We start from the raw sequence: 19665 nt of genomic DNA, 5'->3' as shown, positions 1-19665 counted from the left end.
TCACACTTCAGAATCTTTGTTCCCCAACATAGATTGAAGCCATCTCAGGGCTGGGTATGGTTATACATCTCTGCACAGAATCATAAGTCAGTTTGTAGCAACACAAGGTTAATGGAAATTAAAGTTCCAGCAAGCCGACTATGTTACCCCCTGCACCTTGTGCAGAAATACATAGGACAACCCCAGGTGGCTGGTTCAACATGCCAAGTACAAGGATGTTAAAAAGCCAAATAATTGTTATCTGAAGCTCAGTGCACGTGCTGAGTTCAGCGCAAACATCCATTTTGCTCTGCCTCCCCACACAAAAGCCGGGAAAGTGGATTCCAAAGTTCAAGCACTGTAACTACAGAGGAAACACTGAAATGAAACCCAGGGGTCTCATTCTAGCAACATTTACACAAAATTTAAAGGGCAGAGTTCTTGGACACCCAAGTCACACCAATAACATGACAACTATCCAGGTTGCACCTCCTACATACTTATTTTTTCCTTATTCCATGGCACTTTAAAATCATCACAGCAAACAATAAAATAAAGGTCATACATCCATAACTATTTACTGCCATACAGGCCTATTAAAAACGAAATGGCCAATAAGTTCTTGAACAATTAAAGTAGTAGTAACCATTACTTAATCAAGGGGTAAAGTGAACTCATAAAAGAACAATTTCTGCTGCTGCTATTTGTTTCTCCTCTGTTCCCTGCAGTTCATTATAAGAAGCATTTTCACGGGTGGGGGGTGGTAAAGGGACTACTAAAAGTTAGCACCTCCACCTTAGACACAGAGGCTGTGATGCAAAAACATCAGCTTGTTCTCATGCATTAAGACAGTCTCCTCCTATTTTGTGTGTAAGAAGATATTGTCACAAGGGCAAATCTATTTCAACTGTGGATGAATTTTATGTACAGGATCAAGTTGCATGGCTTCCCCCCACCCAGCTGATGAACCTTCAAAAAAAGAGAACCACCACCCCACAAGTTTATAACACAGTTCTTGAGTGGCATTGTTCCAGTCTTCATCCTGCACTTCAAAAGTATTAGAAAATTTCCCCCAAAATAGGAACTACTCTGTCCTCCATCTGCCCCACATAATTACTCTTTCCTTGACAGTCACCATCTTTTTCACCCAATCCTCACAAAACATCAAGCAGTGCTCAGGCCCAAAATCAGTTTTTAATGCTGTCCCTTTTAATGCAAGCACAAAAGCCCAGTCTGCTGTCAGTGCAAGCATTTTATGGAGTTGCAAACCTCCAAATTCCACCCAGAGTCCCGATATCCTCTTTGAAACCTTTCCCAATAGCTGTCTCAAAGCAAGAGCCCATAAAGAGTTTATTTCATCAAACTAGAAGCTGTATGAGGGAAAACAGTCAGTGAACATCACCATGTTTAACTCGTTAAGACTTTTCAAATGTTTTGGATTTTGACTATTTCAGGGAGAGAGGGAAGAGACGGTATTTACCAGCACTAGCCATGATTGATTTAAAAACAGTTTGGAGAAACAGGCAGAAGCAAGTGCAGGGCTTCCTTTCAAATTTGAAAAGAAACATATCTTGTTGTTGGCCCTCCGGTCACATTCAGTGCTGTTTTTCCTTAGGACCATCTAAACAAGACAGATGTAGCCAGTATCCAGGCAGCAGCTGAAGCCTGAGCACTAGAAAGGCACTCTGGGGTGGGGGATGGAAGGGAAAAGAGAGAGAAGAGAAGGAGGAAGCCATTTGGCTATAAAAAGGATCTTTCTTTCCTGTTGAAATGCAATGGTAAAGAGTGTTAAAATGGCTTAAGGGTGGGGAGGTCAAACATGTTTTGAGATGTTAAAAACTCTTAAGCTTTGTCAAAAAGACTGAAAAAAATCCTTAAGGTAGAGGTTTTTGTTCTTCTATTCAAAATACTTAGCCATTATAATAGCTGCAAGCAATTCTGAAATTTCCATTATCTGTTTACTTTTATCACAAATGAGCTAAAACTATTAACATTTTATCCTAATTAATCTGCCACTACAGAAACACTTCAGAAAATTACTTGTTTTCCACTAATTTTTAGATACACCGTATTTGCCAGTCCTTCCACCCTCCAGCAAGCCTCCATTTTAAAAATTACTACTGCTTATACAGGGTGACTGACTCTGGAATAATAAGGATGCTGAAAAATAGACACTAAATAGAGCCTATTAATGCCACAGCACCAGCACAATACACCTTTAATCTGTGTGCCATCAAAATTAAACACAACACAGGGGATTTTTTTTCTGCTGAACAAAAATATTTTAGTAACTTCTGGACTACTACTTGCCATTGAAATCCAAGAATGAAATTTCAGCTGTTCTAAACCTTGATTCACAAAACTAAACAACTAATGGTGTTTACTACATGCCAAGAAGGGAGAAGAGGCTTAAAGCTTGTATAGTAACTTTCACCTTTTTCTATTTCCTCACTCTAAAATCCGCAAAAAGGAAGCATATACCTTGCACAGTGAAGTCTTGTTTGCTATGGCTGCAGAAGCTCTTAAAACAACTGCAGCTTATTTTCTAGGTTATACTGTGGTAATACAAGAGTCTAGGGCCTCTTTTTTTTTTTTTTTTTTTTAAAAAAAAAAAAACCCTCATGATAAAGGAATTTACTTATATGAAATAAGAGCCACTGGAACACAGACTGGCACCCCAAACCTCCCTCCTCTCCTACAAGCCTTGCTCTCTCTCTCAGGCCAGTCACTCAGGTTTTGTTCTATAAAAGGTTGAACAGCTCCCACAAATGACTTCAAACCACTACCTCAGAAGTTAGATTTAAAAGTTCATTCACAGGAAACTGGATTTACACCTGCCTCAGTTTTGAGGCATGCATACAACAGGAGAACAAAAGTGCAAAGCTCCACCATGACCTCCCACCCCCACACCTGAAGGGGCTGGGGTAGGGGGTGTAAGAAGGGGACTACCTTTGGGAAAGGGTTTTGAGCTGCAACTTATAAACAGACGCTGGAAACCCAGATCCTCTATCCCCATTACGGAGCTCAAGTTACACATCAAGAAATTAATTCCAGTTGCTAATACAGAAGTCAGGATGTTGTTAGCATCCTGACAATCCCACTCAAACACTGAAGTCCTCTCATGTTCTGTACACACCTTTGCCAAGTTTCTACATTCCACTAAAACTTGCTGCTTGAGGTGGGGATTACCCTAGTTGCTATACAGCCCTCTGGGATATGAGTGTCACTGCTTTGCACCAGAACTCTTCTATGGGAAAAGTCCTCTGAGAAGTGGCACATCAGACTTCTCTCTCACTTGGGCAGGTTAAAGTAGGAGTTCTTCCCAGCACTCATTGGATTGGTTTGTTAGAGTAAAAGCCAACATCACGGGTCTTCTTCAAGGCTCACCTCATATCTGGCAGGTTAACTGGGCTGAAGAAGTCACCCTTCTGTACATATTATCAAGAATACAGTTCACTGCACAACCAGAAACATGTGACCAGCAAACCACTGCATGGTTATAGAAAGAGACAAAGCTTCTTACAGCAAGAAAAGGCTTTTTAGTGGAAGCATAACTTCCCTCTTAACTGGGAAGTGTTCTGGAATTAAGGGTTAATTACTATAACCCCATACAATAAAGGCAATCCTTAAGCTGCAATATTTTAAACTACTCCTCGAGCCAACTTCACTAAAACTGTTGTCAGTAACATAGTCAGATCCCAGCCTTCTTTCCCCAACTCCGCAGAACTCAGCATTTGATCACTTAATTTTGATCAAAATCAAATAAACAAAGATCAGTAGAAAATACTTGGTCAATCCCTTTTAAGGACATAAAAGCTGAATCCCTTTGTGCCAGACATTACTTTCAGATGCCAATAGTGCTGCCAAATTGTCTGGTCAGCTAATCTAGTAAGGGCAGAAGCCCAGCTCAGTATATTTTTAAGGAAGGAATACTCAAATGGGTCCGAGTTGAGAGTCACTCAATGAAGTAGTACTCCATCTTCCTTTTGTTCCAGGCTAGAATCAGTAAATAATTAGGATCTCCATACATTCTTAAGTCTAACGTATGTTATATTAAGACTTTCACTACACAACCACCTGTATTATTCAAAAAACACGGTATCAGAAAACATCAAGAAATTACAAAATTGTTTAGAAAGGTCAGGACAGTGAGTAGCCAAGAGGTGGCAGTGTTTCTATCTGGTAAACAAGAAAAGGACTAATTGTTTATAGCATTCTAGTAGGGTAGGAAGTCCAGAGACATCAAACAGTGATATCCTGCAAGAGACACAGTTTTTAGACTGCTTCTCTCCCGCTTTCAGCTGCAGCCCAGTTAAACTCGACAGCCTTTTCAGGCACTACATTCAGCTCCTGGTTAAAGTAATTGCCTTAAAAAGCAGTAGTAGTACATTACTACAAATATTCAAATGAGGAGTTGCTGATGCTTCTAGACAAGAAGGTGACAAGAAGGTGGCAGTATTTCAGTACCTTACTAGGCTTTCATAAAATGACAGCATTATACAAGTCTGTCTAAGCAATTGTTGAGGGCTTTTTAATTCATAAAGAATTTTCAGATTTACAATATAAATTGTAGCTTAGACTTACAAAAAAAAAAAAAAGAGGAGAGTAACTGCATAAATCACTACTTAAATTTCAACTGGCATTTAAGCTAGCCTAAGGAAATCCCAAGACTGCCTCACCTCTGAATTTTTAACATGGTTATTGAACACTGGAAGATGAAGTTTCAGTTCACATGTTCAGTGCAAAGGTCACAAGCTCTGCAAGACCATGATCAGAAACATTCCAGGGCAGCGTTGCTTAATTCATGGCAACAGTTTTATTTAACAAAAGCACTCGAGGAATGGTTTCCCTCCATAACTCCATATGGGATCAAACATGAAATAAGTCAGCTTACTCCAAGAAGTGGCTTCTCTGACCACATGAGAGCTGGGTGTTCTGAGAATTTGTTTTGGCTGGTTTTGTTTCTTTTTGTTTGTTTAAACTTCGAATTAGGAAGATCTTTCATTCTGAAAGCATTTCCACCTAATTGTAGCAGAATAAGAGCCATGGCATACATGTTTGGCAGGAACGTCTCCCATGCTTGGAGAAAAACAGATACATGAAATGGGGAAAAACAACCCACACACCACGATATTCGGACTGTCACTGATCTAGGAAAGTATCTTCACAGGACAGCCATTTGCTCCTACTGGGCAGCAGTTTGCTTGGGTCAGACAGGGGTTTCTGAAGACGAGTTTCCTTTCTCAGATAATTAGTATTTATCATTTCCCATCATGCTGCTCAAAAGCTTTTGCTATTTCATATGTGCATCTAAAACAACTTACTAGATTTGGAGCTGTGGAAGTCACCTTGGATTATTTCCCTTCACCTCCTCCCTCCTTAAGCAAGGGACCTCAGAGGTGTCTGTCAAAGTATCTCTGCCACAGAAGCCAAATGGAAAAAACTGCCCATCTATATCCAAGATGAGAATCCACTAAATACAAGTGCTAAAATATTTCTTTACACACAGCTTAGGAAAATTCATACGAGGAAGCTTCGGAGTAAAATCATAAGCCACAACATAGAATAATTGTTCTCAAAGGGAGGAATAAACCGAATTCTGGTCAATTTCTCAAGAACTGACAACTAAAATACAGTTATAGTGAGGATATACTCATCCTGAGTATTTTGTCTGATTTCCATCCCAAAGTAAGCCATATACAAATGCACCTGAATTCTGCAAGGAGGTTAATACTGTGTTCTCATATACCTGGAAAAAAACAAACAAGACTTCCAAGACAGCATTCCATTTCAGTGAGTCTCATCTGCTGACAGCACACCAGGATAGCACACAGTAATTTCAGCTGGGAAGTATCACTCCTTTTTTATTTTGGTCTTTGTGTTAACGTGTAACACTTCCTCTTTCCAATCCATGCCTTAACTAATAAAGAGTGTTTCCTTTTATGTTTTCTCCCTGGATGACATAAAAATGAATTTAAAATTCAAACAATAAAGATATTGATGAAAATACTGTTTTCTCCTCTGGACAAGATGATATTAAATGTCATGCATTATATGGTACTTTAAGTTGAGACCATGATCTTTTTCTGTTACTTATATTAGTAAGCTAATATTAAAATAGCATAAGACAGGACATCTTCAAGGTTTTCCCATGATAATTTTTAAATTAAAATGGAAAGATACCCTGGGGACCAGTTACTTTAGAAATATATACTAAACAGCTTTCTTTTTTTTTTAATGAAACAGCTGTATTGAACATTGGTAAAGACAAAACAGCAGTTCTGACAGGAAACTGATTCAATACATTATTCCTAGATTGATTAGCTGTCAAGATTTATCTTTCATTTAGGAAAAAAATAAGTCAGTCTTACTATGCTAGCCAAACCCTCATAAATACTATATAAAAGTGATGTTTACATACATATACTGACAATATATAACGAAGACAAATGAATAGCAACAGACAGAAAAGCACATTACTGAACAGCTGAGGGGCATGAACACTTTCCATGTTTACACAGTGACTTGCACTAGATGTTTAGTCACAAGAATGCTTTCTAATGAAAAGCACAGTTATGGCTTTAACCAAAAATTCATTCGAAATACACATGTTGTTTAATTTCCTTTTCAAAGTTTTGGTTGCTCGGTGTAAGGCAGAGCTGGGAAAGGAAAAGAGATGAACAGGTTCGGAAGAGAGAAAGGGAATTTCAGTATTTTCTCCTTCCCTACAGCCTCTTCAGCTGCAGGATTTTGCTACCTCCATTGTGCCATGACTTCAGTGAACCTGGCACTGGCTTCTTTTCTCTTAGATTTGAGCCAGTTCACCCTGCTATTTGTTGATCAGCACAGAGGAATCAAATACAGAACACAAGACTCCCTGAAGAAGGTTGAAGCCAAAAGAAAAAAATGTACATTTAGATAATAACTGACACCTGTGCCAAAGCTAGTGAGGCAACTAGCTGGGTTTTGTGCAACCACCTTGCTTTGCCTGCATAGCAAACACTGTCACTTCTCTACAACTATAGTGAATACAGTTTTCTGTTCTTGTACCCCACTTGGGAGAGTTCACACCACTGATGGGTTTCATCAACTTAAGCTCCTTAGCAGCCCTGTTCTTTGCTGGATGGCATAACCTAGCATTAAGAACAAGTTTCAGAAGTGATATCATCTACAGAATAAAAATGCTAACCTTGAATTGAATTTACAAGGATATTAATTCAGAGGCATGACTTCACTTTAAGAATCTTGTTGCCAAACGAGCCAGCTGAGTAAGTCTTCCACACTAAGTTTTTTAGCTAGGCAAGCAAATTGGAAACCAATTAAAAAGGCTGTAAGTAGTTTAACACCTTAAATTACTTCTATAATCACAAAAATTATGGTACTCTCTGAAGATAAGTACAATTCAATCCCTTGCAGCATCTAAAGACTGAGGTATGAAAATGAAACTTAACTAAAAAAATGGCTCAAGGTGATTCATGTTGCAGTTTGTACAAGTAAGTTTCATATTAACACCTGCACTTTTAAATTAAGGTTCTCCTGTTTGTTTTCTCAGTGTATAAGTTTTTTGCATTTTGCCAAAAGACCAAGATAGGAGCACTAGTAAGAACTGTCAGTAATCATGTACTACTTGAACTCACTTCACTGACTCCGAGGCATAGGAAAAGTAATGAAAGGACTGACAAGGAAGTGTTCAGTGAAAGAAGAGCCTTTGGATCTAAGCCAAGCCCGAGCGTATAGTATGCCACTACAAGCTTAAGTGGCCAGCCACAGAACCCAACTACTCCAGTCTTTACAAAGACATGCTGACCTAACCTATATCCAAGTCAACGTTGAAGTCTCCTACAAGGGGAAATGAAGTGTACACATTGTAATAATTTTAACTGTGGTGCTTCAGAACTTCTAGCAATATGTCTTCAGTAGTTCTCTAGACGACCCACCTTCCTACAGCATAAAGAATTTTAATTCTAAAAACAATGGAAAAGTACATAACTTCAGCGTAACAATATGTAACAACACATGCAATCAAAGCATACAATTGCTCCCTGAAAATATTACTTCAAGGATAAGCCACTTGGAATGAAAGGCCCACATGCACCCCTTCAGGTTCAGGTGAACATTGCCTTAAGAGGTTTTCCACTTATCTTTGTACAGAGACAAAGAAATTAGACTGGTGTAACACAGCTGCTACTGTTTAGCATAATAGTTCAGATTCAGAGGTTCTTACTGAAGTACTTTTTGACAAGATGCAAAGATAGGATAAACATTCCCTTTGCCAGAAAGGCAATAACATGCAGATTAAGTCTTTTGTTTTGACAAATCACAATCGTCTAAAACTTGTGAAGTTTATCAGATATGTATACGTTTGCATGCACTGGGAAAATGCATACAAATGGGAAAAGCACCTCTCAGGAGTGGCTGGAGGTTTGGAGTGGACAGCTCTCCAGCTGCATGCCAGCTATGCAGTGAAAGTCATCTCAAGATCCTCCAAGCCTTGCTTCCACTAACAGCAAGTCTGCTTAGACTGCCCATTAACCCCCCTATGAACCATCCCACCAACAACCCTGCAGGGTAATTCCAGTAAAGGAGCTGTGCTTCAGCAACAGGAAGCTCAAGGGTCATATGTTAGTTATCTAGTAAGAGGCTCAGAGCCCTTCAAAAAAAAAAATTAGCAATGCTAGAAGAGAGGAAGAACTACCATAAAATAATATTGTCACTTTAAATATATGTTGTCTAGAATAGAGAAGGCACATAGCACCCAAGAAAGGGCATGTTGTTACCTTTTGGGACACTGTCAACAGCTACCATTCTGTCCCTCCTTTGGGAAGCCAAAATATCTGGCCATCCATTTAAAAGCCTTTAACAGGAGTTGACACCAAATACATTGTTTTGGGACACCACTGCAGGACCGTAGCTGCTTCTACAGTAACTAGATGGGGGAAGTTATTTGCCATTTTTTCAGACTAGTGTTTAGTCTATTCAACTAAATTGTCTGTTGTATCATTATCTGCACGACAGTCCTCTACGACATGCATGCACTTCAGTGGGAGAATCACAATTTTCATTTTCCTCTACAAATAACCACTCCTCTGAAGGGACACAGTTCTCATCTTAGCTGGCTTGCTTATCAGTCAGTCATCAGCTTAAGAAAATCTGGTTTCCAATTCACTCATCTAGCCACAAAAGCTGTGTTTGGGACACTCAGTCGGTTCATTTGGCAACCAGTTTCTTACAGAGAAGCTATGCCTTTCTCAAGTAACATCCTTGTATGGATCAAGTATTCTTGAAATTTGAGTGACTTTGTCTAGCAGCCTGCAGACCCCCTTCACGCTCCAACTTCAATGTATTAAATCTCCAGTGCCTTTGGGCACACCATATATAGCGGTGGGGGCGGGGTGTGCTGCAGGGGGAGTGGAATTTAACCCTTTACCAGCATTGCTTTTAAACGGAAAAAAAAAAAAAAGGCGGCTTGGAGGCATGGTGCTCCTTCTCGTTCTGTAACAAAGTTTTTCCTCAGAGTAACAGACCCACTCTGCCTTACATATACATGCACTTAATAAAGTATTTTAGAACTATATAGTTGACCTCCAAACCACAGAAAGACATAGCAGCAGCAAGACCCCAGGAGCTGCCTGATCACTATCTCTTACACCCTCCACCACCTGACATGGCATTATTCAAGGTTAGAGGATCAGGAATAGTAACCTTGTCAGGCAACCAGTATCGGCTCGCTCACTGGCGATTCACAAACCATGGTACCAACCCTCACACGGGACAGCAGCATTTCTCTAGTCCTTGATGCAGCACTAAGCTGGATTACTAAACTTAAAGGGGCACAGCTTTCAAGCTTTGCTTGCACCCAATATTTAAGGTTAGGTCTTTTTATTTTGCATTAAGTGACACTGAAGTGAAGGGGGAGTGAAAAGGGGAGGATTTGAAGTTTGGTAGCTGACATTTCCCCATAAATAATAGTTTGCCTTTTGTTAACCAAGAGCAGCTGAACAAAAGGCTGTATAAAATTAGTCTTGAAGCATATGCTGCCACTCTGGACAGCAAGTATATAGACATTTAGACTGAACCCACAAAACCCAAAACAACATGGCACATGGTGAAGATACAGCAAGAAACTCCAACATTACTATTGAGAATCCCATTGAGGTTTGATTCCTGAATTTCAGGCCCCTGCCAGCCTTTTAATCCAGCCAAACACAGCATTTGGTAGTTCTGTACATTTACAATACCTTAATTAGCAAAAAGTAGCTTATAACAAAAAGGTAGATGGTAGTTTATAACAACATTGGCTATGCACAGAAATATATGGGATGAGCATGTAATAAAAGCAAACAAAGAAAAGATTTAGCAAACTTGACAAAACACCTTTAAATATTTTGGTAATGCATGGAGACCAACCAACGTTAAAGGGAAAATGATGCCACAAGAGTTCAACTATTATCTTCAGCTCACTAAAGGACCCTTCTCCCCTCCCAGCACTGAGATACAAACGCAAGCAGTTGCTATTGTGGCAACTCTGGAAAGCAGTGGTATGAGAGCAGCCTAGGTTTGCTTATGTGATCTTAGCAGAGATTACAGTGTAGTAACAAACAGGAGTAAAACATAGGAGGTGACAACAGCAGCCTCTGGTTGGATTAATCTATTTCAGAAGTGAGTTTAAGACATTCCACATGTTTGTTTGTTCAGTAGAGTTCATTTCCACCACAGCATTCAAGACTTACTTCACAGTCCCCAAAATTTTAAGTATTCAACTCTGAAAAGTGACCTGCATCCTTTGCTAGTCCAACAAGTTTTGAAATTGCCTTAAGTTGTCTCCCTAGTGCTGGGAGGTAACTTGTTTTCTCCAACTCAGCACCAGTGCAGAGGCATATAGCACAAAGCATGCAGAACTATAAACCAAAAAGTATTTGAAGTTCCCAGTTCAAGTCTTACTCACTTCAAAAATATTTCAACTATATACGTAGGAAAACTCCTGACTAGGTATCATCCTATCCAACAAGTTCACCATCTGAGGTTTTAAAAATGCATGTTATACACACAAATGAAGTAACAGTTATGGAGCTCTTGTTTCTTAGAGCTGAACATAAAAGTACTAATTTATTCTTGTTAATAAATGTTAGTATTGCACACATGGGTACCAAGTCTTACTCCTTTTCATATTATACTATAAAGCTGGAGCATTCAAAGCTGGCCAACATCTTTGGTTGCTAAATAAGATTATTAGCTATGGACTCCATAGCTGAAAAATTATTTTGTTGAGGATTGACAGAGAGAGGAAGAAAGAAGTAGCTTAGCTTTAGGAACGAAGTACTACTCCTGCCTTAGCTACGTACACTTTCTTTTCTTCCAGATGGGAAGGCGAAGGTGAAAGAGAAAGAAAAAGTTGTCCAAGGTGACACTGCATAGTAAAAAAGTTTTTGAACTCAAGTTAGAAAACAGCAGATAGAACAGCTCCAATTCCTTAGCACATTTTTGATCCGTTCCTGTGACTTTCAAAATTGATTTGGATGCACAAGCCTAATTTGTTAGGAGGACCAAACCCATCTCACCCACATAGCCCTTCTTCAAGCACAGCCAGGGAAAACAGAAAATCCATGGAAGGAGCTGCAGCTGAGCCCATGAGAACAGCTAAAACAAGGACATGCTTAACGTATTTTAGGAACAGGGACATCCATTCATTACATTAACCAATACTTGCATTGCCAAGCAGTAGTCCCATTCCCATCCAGTATTTCTACACTTTAATTAAGACTTAGAATTATAGGGTAAAAGCATTAGTAAAAATTATGTACTACATAATTATGATCCAAGATTATACATGTAACTGCTCTATTGAAATTGGATTACAGCTGAAGACAATAAACCCCTTCTGTGAAATCTTATCTTTGGTAACATTAGTCTTGCATTCAGTGCATTGTTCGTGCAGCTTAAGATCTGCGCTCTCAACACATCGTGATTCTTTGTCTGATGGAAAGACACCAACAACTTTGCAGGAAGGAAGGGAGTAGGGGAGGAAAACTAGGAAGAGACGGGGTCAAGACAGTATTGAAAGAGGAATGATACCTCCTTAACTTGAAAACAGAGGAACTAGGTAGTTTTCCTCTAAGGAAGCATGGTCTAGCAAGCATGTTTACATGCTCTGAAGATTTAGCTGAAAGGAGAAACTGCTACACATGATGCAAGACTTCACTAAATTGAGGCAAAAATTCAGCCAGATCTTCTCTCCCAGCCATGAGATACACTTCAAGACTTTGGTTTTAATGGAACTGTAGTTAAAAAGTCCCTAAATTATGGGTATAGTCGACTAGTTTCATGCCTATTTATTGTATGCACATCTCCAGTCACATTTTCTCAAGAAAGTTACTGTAACCTCAGAAGTCTATGCTGCAGCCTGCAAGCATTAACACTCTTACATGCAGTAATGTTCTTGGGTTTTCAGAGACATGCTCTAAGTAAAACCAGTCCACAATAGTTGCCTGAACAGCCATGGCATTTCTGCTTCTTCCAATTTTTATTCACTGGAAACTGTCTGAAGTCATGTTTAATTAAGCCAGTAGTGTAACATATCAGATTATCACCAGCAGCAAAACCTGACAACTTTATTGTATTTACCCTAAAATTTTGAGTGTATTTCAACATTAATACCACACTGGACAGAATCAAAACCTCACCTGCTCTGCTCTGACTAAAGCCAAAAGTTTATTCTTTTACTAAAGAGAATCAGTTAAATAAAAAAAGACTTCTACATGCAGGGAAGAGCCAGGAGCTGAAGAGGTGACTCAGCTAAAAGGAAGGTAAGGCAGAGTAATCCAAGAGGTAACTGTTTAGCACCGAATACCTGAACATTATTTTTAAGTTAATAGTGTGAAATTAATTATTAAGGCCCCTTATCATTCTGAAGGTGTTAAATTCACATTACGTAGATCACATATGAACAAAATAACTTACTGCCTTGCTTTCTTCACCAGGAAAAAAATAAAAGGAAAATACAAGTCTTAGTAACTTAATCTGAAGCACTGTCTTCAGATGGGCACCTGTGTGTGCATTTGATATCAGAAGTAAAGACACGGCAAGTATGATAAATGACAGGTGCATCAGTACAAAGAAGAATATAGGATTTCTCACATATACTAGAAGTATGAATTCCTCTAGTTCATGCACATTCTCCTCTAAGGCTGAAGCTCTAGCAGTCACAGCACCAGCAACACAGTAAAGTATTGCATATTAAGACCAAGATACACAGGAGGCAAACCCCAAAATCGTTAGAAAAAGGAATAGTAAGAGCCTGCATCACATTTGTATCACATGCTGCAGCTTCATATAAATAGCCCTCGAGCAAGAGACACGGAACTGCGAACACAGGCATATATATTCCCTTTGCATTAGCCAACTGCTTTGGTGAGACATGGGTGACTGGCATTAAGAGTACCTGGAGTAAAGCTCAGCATTTCGCAGCGACTGCAAGACATTACACAAAAACAACCAGGTTTAACCTACCATTCCTGCCTAACCACACTATTCCTTCTTTTCCTCATATCAGTTTAGCTTGGGCCAGATTCCTCCGCAGTTAAAATAAGTTTATACCAATACTAGAAGAAGGGAGAAAATTTTTCTGGTTTCTGTCATGTTAATGAGTTAAATTGGCTCAGAGAATCATCTCCTGAGTGCACACAGCCAAGCCTGTGAGAGAAGGAAGTGAGATACCCTTTTCTCTGAGTAGCTGTGAGATGTTAAGAGAGTTTGCTCCCTCCTGTTGTGAAACCAGAGCTTCACCCTACATTAGAGCATCTTAGACATAAATTTAATCAGCAAACTTATCCAAAGTACCAGATAAGTAGCTTTCAGTTCAGCTGACAGTTATTCATTTGAACACCTTCCCCCAGACATGCACATGCATATTCCCCTGAAAGTCGAATCTTTTACAGCCAGTAGGACAATAAGAAGGAATGCATTTTATTTGTAACCTAAAAAGACAAGAAATCCAAGAATATATGCAATTACAGAATTCAATCAAGCAATCTAATTTTATCAAGTCTTGTCTACATGCACTGATAGCCCTATGAACCACTGACACATGTGGATCTGGCAAGAAACTTAGGAGTTTGTGAATTAATCTGATCAGTTAAGAACCTAACCAAAGACAGAACTGATGCAAGCAGAAGGAAGGAACAGAGTGGCTCAGGGCAAGCAGAGAAAGACCTTTAAAATCCTTTCTTGCAGTGGAGGGAGCCATGGTGCGACAGGGTTATGCCTCTGTAGAGCAATATGAGAAGTAGAGGGTCACACACCATTAAGCTGACTGAATTTGGCAACTCCATGCTTTCCCTACAAAGTGTTAGAAGTCAGCTATTGAAGTGTTTTGACCATCCACCACTGTTATCACCAAATGATACTAAAGCACACATCAGCTGAGCCTTGCCATAACGCAGGCATTACTTAACCTGCAACTTGTGGCATTTTCCACTGGCTGTAAATTCACTTGAACCCAGGTAGTTCATCTACACAAGCCAAGTGTCCTACAGTTGTTCCAACATTTTCTGAGATTATGGTTTAGTTTGTAGCCTATTGATGTTTCTAAGAAAAGAAAAACAGAGGTGGTCTTTCAGCCTGAGAGATGAAACAATTAAACACATTTTGCATTTTGACGTATCAGTCAGCATATTCTGTTTAAATACGGGTAAGACTACAGTCAAATCTTTTTCTAGTTTAAAGTCCTATTCTAGTTGGGTTTATTACAGTAACATCTAGTTACTACTATAACATTGATAGTTATGTCCATACAACAAACATGGTCAGACAAAGGAAAATTTTCAGAGTTGCAACATTGTTACTTTTGTAGAATGCTTTGAAACAGAGCTGAAGCATTTCCCCTGCTGCCGTGGTAGGATTTTACCTCAGACAGTGAGGTTTCAACAGCAGGTCTATGACAAAAAATTGCCTTTTGCTTCCTTCCCCCCTGCCAGGAATAGTTTATTCACTTATTTTCATGCATCACTGTAGTGTTTGCAGCCACTGCCACCCTGAAAGCAGTGTTCAGGGTTCCACTTTCTTTAATGTTTGCCACCACTGTAACAGTCAATATTCTCTGTTTTAGAGACTGTATGTACTCATAACACATGAGTCAACAGCTCAACTGAGACCAGAACCAACTCGACTAAAAAGAGACAACTCCAGACATCCCAGTTAAGAGCTTGAAGTCTGCATTTCTCAGCATTCAAAGGATGACCAGCTATGTTGATCTCTTCTGGCAAATGTGTATGTGTAGTCTTGTTCTGAGACTTGGAACACCCAGTAAGTAACCACCCACAGTGTTATTTCCCTTCTCACTTGAGGGAGTCTCAAAACAGGAGTTGAATGAGGAAAAATGATGGGGAATGGACAGTGACTCCCAGGTGGAGAGGTGGAAAGACCAGAGAGAAACAGAACCAAAGGTAACAAATGAGTAGCGATGTTCAGACAGGAATATGACTTTCTAGGCAAAAAAAAAAAAAAAAAGGGAGCCAGCAACTTTTGTTGATAAAAAACCTCAGGGACAGGGTCAAACTCCTTATAACTGATTCAAACAGGGGAAGGAGAAATCGCATCCAAGAAAATTACTCTTTCAGCAGCTCACATATGATATTTGCCTGTGCTCAAACCTTACCTGCATGACATTAGTCTGAAGGAATAGCCTGCCCAACAGCTTTTCTCACTTACCTACTGAGCAGAACCAGAGTATTTAACCACTACTAAGCTTTCAGGCTACCATTCCTGTCTAGCATTTTAGGTTTGTTTTTACACTATTAGCCAAACAAAGTACTTAAGTGATGCACTAAGTACTCTTCTGGAAGGCTGCCTTTCTATTATCGTTGTTTTTATGAGGCTATAAATAGCATTCTTAGAATTAATCAAGCAATAACCCTCGCAGCTTTGCAGCCACCCTTTCTCAAAAAAAGTTGTTCACATTGCCCTTATTTTTAGCCGAAGCGAGAAGGTTTTTTAGTATAAACTGTTCCCAACAGTTAGTCTCTCCCAAACAATTCCCCTTGAGTGAATAATAAATACTTGCAAATACTCATCAGGCACACCCGCATTTAGGAACCACCAAAACCCACTAATCAAGAACAGTAGATCATTAATTTGCAGAATAAAAGCCTTTCTCAACAGGAGCCGAAGGCTTGAAAATGCTTACTTGTTTTAACACAGTTTCTAGATCTACAGGACACAAGAACACCCAAAACCAATTCTGTGAGACATGCACTCTTTTCAAAGCACACAGTTGAAAATAAAATTAGCTAGGTAAAATAAATTAAGCTTCTTTAGAAGTTACTTCTAGAAAAGCTGTAGGGTTTAAGCAAGGCTAGAGTATCTTTGTTCCCTTAGCAATTTAAGATTTTAAGTTTACAAAGTACCTTGGAGTTCCTGTCCCAAGTATTCTTCACTAAGTAATGGAGAATACATCCCTTTAGAAGATGGATGTTTTATGCTATGGCCAAAAGCCCTCAATTATTTCATTTTACACACTTTGACAAGAACTTTCATACTACTGAGAACATAAAAACTAGAAGCTTTTCAGCCTGTACCACTAGTCCAGAGTTATACTCCCAAATGAATGCAAAAAGGTAGCTTTTTTACTGTCTCAAGAACATCATGACTCATTTCATTCTGCTTTTCAGTATTAGGTGTGTGTTCTAGGAAGCCCACTAGCAGGAAGATACTTAGATACTACAAAAAGCTGTAAGCAGCCCAAATACAATAAACATTGCTGGGGTGGATTTGTTTTTTTTTTAAACTTCACTGTCCATCAAGTACGCTCCACATTCTCCACATCATTTTAAGGTTTTTCTTTTTCCACAAAATCTGTACTTTGTCCTCTGACACTAGCGAATTTAAGAAACAAAAAATGCTCTTCCAGACCTTCCTAGAAAAATTTTTTCTGAAGCACAGTAATATTAGATAATATAGAAAAAGTGCCCCTGCAAACTGAAGACAAAGACATCGCCACATTTCCCTAGGCTAAACATCTTCATCTATCAGTAAAGCCAGCATCCCACAGCAAACTCTTGTACTACCGGTCCTCAGGCAGATTTCCCCCTGAAGCCCCTTGTGCTGTCCGATTTCATACTGGGAGGAAACTACATCCAACACTGAATTTACCAGAAAATTCCAGCAAAATCCCCCTCGTTGACGCCCAGAGTAGAAGGGGGAAGACAGCAGATCACCATTTTCCAGCTTCAAATGAAAAATCAAGTTTCAAACTATCACAGCAAGAAACTGTCCCAATGAAACTTAAGACACTTTCAGTACATTTTGAAGAAACCGCTGACTCTTTTAAGATCTATGAAACAACAGTCAGGGTCACCAGAAACAAAATTTAAATCGCTTTGCAAGTTAAGACCACATAGAGCAAGTTCCCGTTTTTGTATCAGTAGATGTAGATGGTATTCACATGGGTGAATAACTCTGCTAAGTTTTTGACTACTTTTTATCTATTTATAAATAAATAAGCAAAAAGAAGTCCTTTCCTCGATACAGTTAAATTCCTTCCCTATTTATTCGTTTTTTCTTTTTCCGATGGGTCACACGCCGAACACAGTGGCACAAAGCAGACTCCACTTAGCATCAGAAGCATTAGGGGCTCGGGCGGGGGGGTGGAGAGGCGGGTTCTAAACTTCTCTCTTGCATCTCCACGGCCCCGCCACCCCTCGATTCGCGCCCGACGAGCTCCCTCTGAGGGGCAGCGACCGCAGCAGCCCGATGCCCCCTCCGCAAACCGCGCACAGGCAGCCCGGGGCTCCGGCGCCTGCCTCCGGGGACAGCGTCTCCCGCACCTCGCAGAGAGCCCCTCCGGCTCACCTTCACCACCTCCTCCTCTTCCCGGACAGCGGTGCGGAGCGACGGCCGGTGGAGCAGGGCGCGGCCGGGACGCCGCACGCCCTCCCCCGGTGTCTCAGCGGCTCCCGCACCCCGCAACGCTGCCCTCAAGCCCGAGCCCATCCCCGGCCCCCGAGTCCAGCGGTAGGAGCCCAGCGCCTCCGCGGGCTGCGGGAGCTCCGCGGCCGGTCCCCACCGCCGCCCGCCCCCCGGGAGGCAGAGATGCGGGCGGGGGCCCTCTGGCGCCGGCCAGGGGCAGGAGCGCGGCCGCCCCCTCCCTCCCTCCCTCCCGCGCCGTGCACCGGCTCACCTCGTCGTCGTGGTGCTGGCAGTAGCTGGCCCGGTCGGGGAAGACGGAGAGGATATTGTATGGCGAGGCAGGGTAGGGCGGGCTGAGAGCGAGCGGCGCGGCGGGGCCGCCGGCGGCGGGGCCGGCGGCGAAGCGCTCGATGAAGTGGTCCTTGGTGAGGCGGACTCGCTGGTGCGCCCGCACGCAGTTGTCACACAGGTGCTCCTGGCAGTCGAGGCAGCGGGAGCTGGCGGCGTTGCCCTCATCGCAGGAGCTGCAGCGAGGCTCGCCCTGCCGGCTGTGGGGCCGCCGCAGCAGGAGCGCCGCCGAGCCGCCGCCGCCGCCCGAGGAGGAGGAGGACGAAGACGTCGAGGAGGGCGCGGCCGAGGCGGCGGCGGCGGGAGAGGAGCCGGCGGCGCGGGGTGGCCCCGGCGGCGGGCGGCCGTGGTGCCGGTTGTTGCCGCCGCCGCCGCCCCTCCAGCGCCGGAGCCCCCGGTCGGACCGGCCCCGGCGGCGCGGCCGTTCTTCTGCTCGTCGGCGGCCGCGGCCACGACGACGACGTCCAGCAGGTTGCTGAGAAGGAAGTTGGAGGAGGGCAGCGCGTCCATGCCCGAGGGCTCCGAGATCACCACCTTCTGGTCGCAAATGGGGCAGCGCAGCTTGAGCGCGTCCCCCGCGCCGGGGTGCCGCTGCGCCTCCAGGCACTGGCGGCAGAAGGCGTGCAGGCAGGGCAGGACGTGGAGCCGCCGCGGCGGGCCTCCGCAGGAGGAGCCGCCGCCGCCCCCGGAGGAGCTGGAGGTCTGCGAGGAGGACGAGGAGGTGGAGGAGTTGGAGGAGAGGGGAGCCGGCGACCCACACATCTCCTTGCACAGCGGGCAGATCTGGAAGTCGGACTCGGGAAACGAAGCCATTTGCGACAGGCCTGACTCCCCGATGGGGGGCAAAAACGTGTCTTTCCTCACTCACAAAAAAAAAAAAAAAAAAAAAAAAAAGGCAGCGTGGGCGGAAAAAAAAAAGAGGCGCGGGGAGAAGGTAGTTCTGCAAGCAGCTTACGAGCAAGCTGGCATCGATCAGTCGTTTTGCCAAGTGGGATCGATTGGCCGGTTTTGCAAATACTGTGTCATCGATTCGGCGGTCTGCAGGGAGCTGGGTCCTCGCCTCGTACCTCGCTGCTGCCGGGCTGGCTGCTGCGGGAGGGTGGGGGGGCGGGGGTATTTTTGGTATCAAGGTGTAGTAGCTGTCCCGTTCTCCCTCAGAAAATGGATCCTCTCTTCCTTCACATGTACTTAACCCCCGATCCCCCGTTGCATTAGACAAATTGTATCGATTCCCGGATCGGTCAATACCTCACACAGTCTTCTCATCTCCCCCTCGGGTCAGCAGTTTGACAACGTGGTTTGGTTACTTGTCTTCTTCCTAAACGGAAAGTGCATGGGCGCCGATCGCCCGATCCCCGCCGCATCCAGCGGGGACCGGACCTCTGTCCGCCGGGGCTCGGCTCCGGTTCCCACGGCCGCAGAACCGGGTCGGGGCGG

The 19665-nt window shown here is 42.5% G+C and overlaps 1 protein-coding gene across 1 annotated transcript in view; it reads right to left on the bottom strand.

Annotated features, from left to right (window-relative positions):
- TRIM71 (tripartite motif containing 71) overlaps positions 1–19140 on the bottom strand; it is a 54983-nt gene extending 35843 nt beyond the window's left edge. Inside the window, 2 exon segments of the mRNA XM_050324834.1 lie at positions 18152–18604; positions 18607–19140. Of these exon segments, the coding sequence (XP_050180791.1) occupies positions 18152–18604; positions 18607–19041 (888 nt within the window). The 5' untranslated portion in view covers positions 19042–19140.
- Between the last annotated feature and the right edge of the window lie 525 nt (positions 19141–19665).

Source organism: Myiozetetes cayanensis, unplaced genomic scaffold, assembly GCF_022539395.1.
Source record: "Myiozetetes cayanensis isolate MyiCay16 unplaced genomic scaffold, myiCay2020 scf1, whole genome shotgun sequence".
Lineage (NCBI taxonomy): Eukaryota > Metazoa > Chordata > Aves > Passeriformes > Tyrannidae > Myiozetetes > Myiozetetes cayanensis.
Note: the sequence above shows the minus strand (reverse complement) of the source record. Positions and strands in the feature narration are given on the sequence as shown.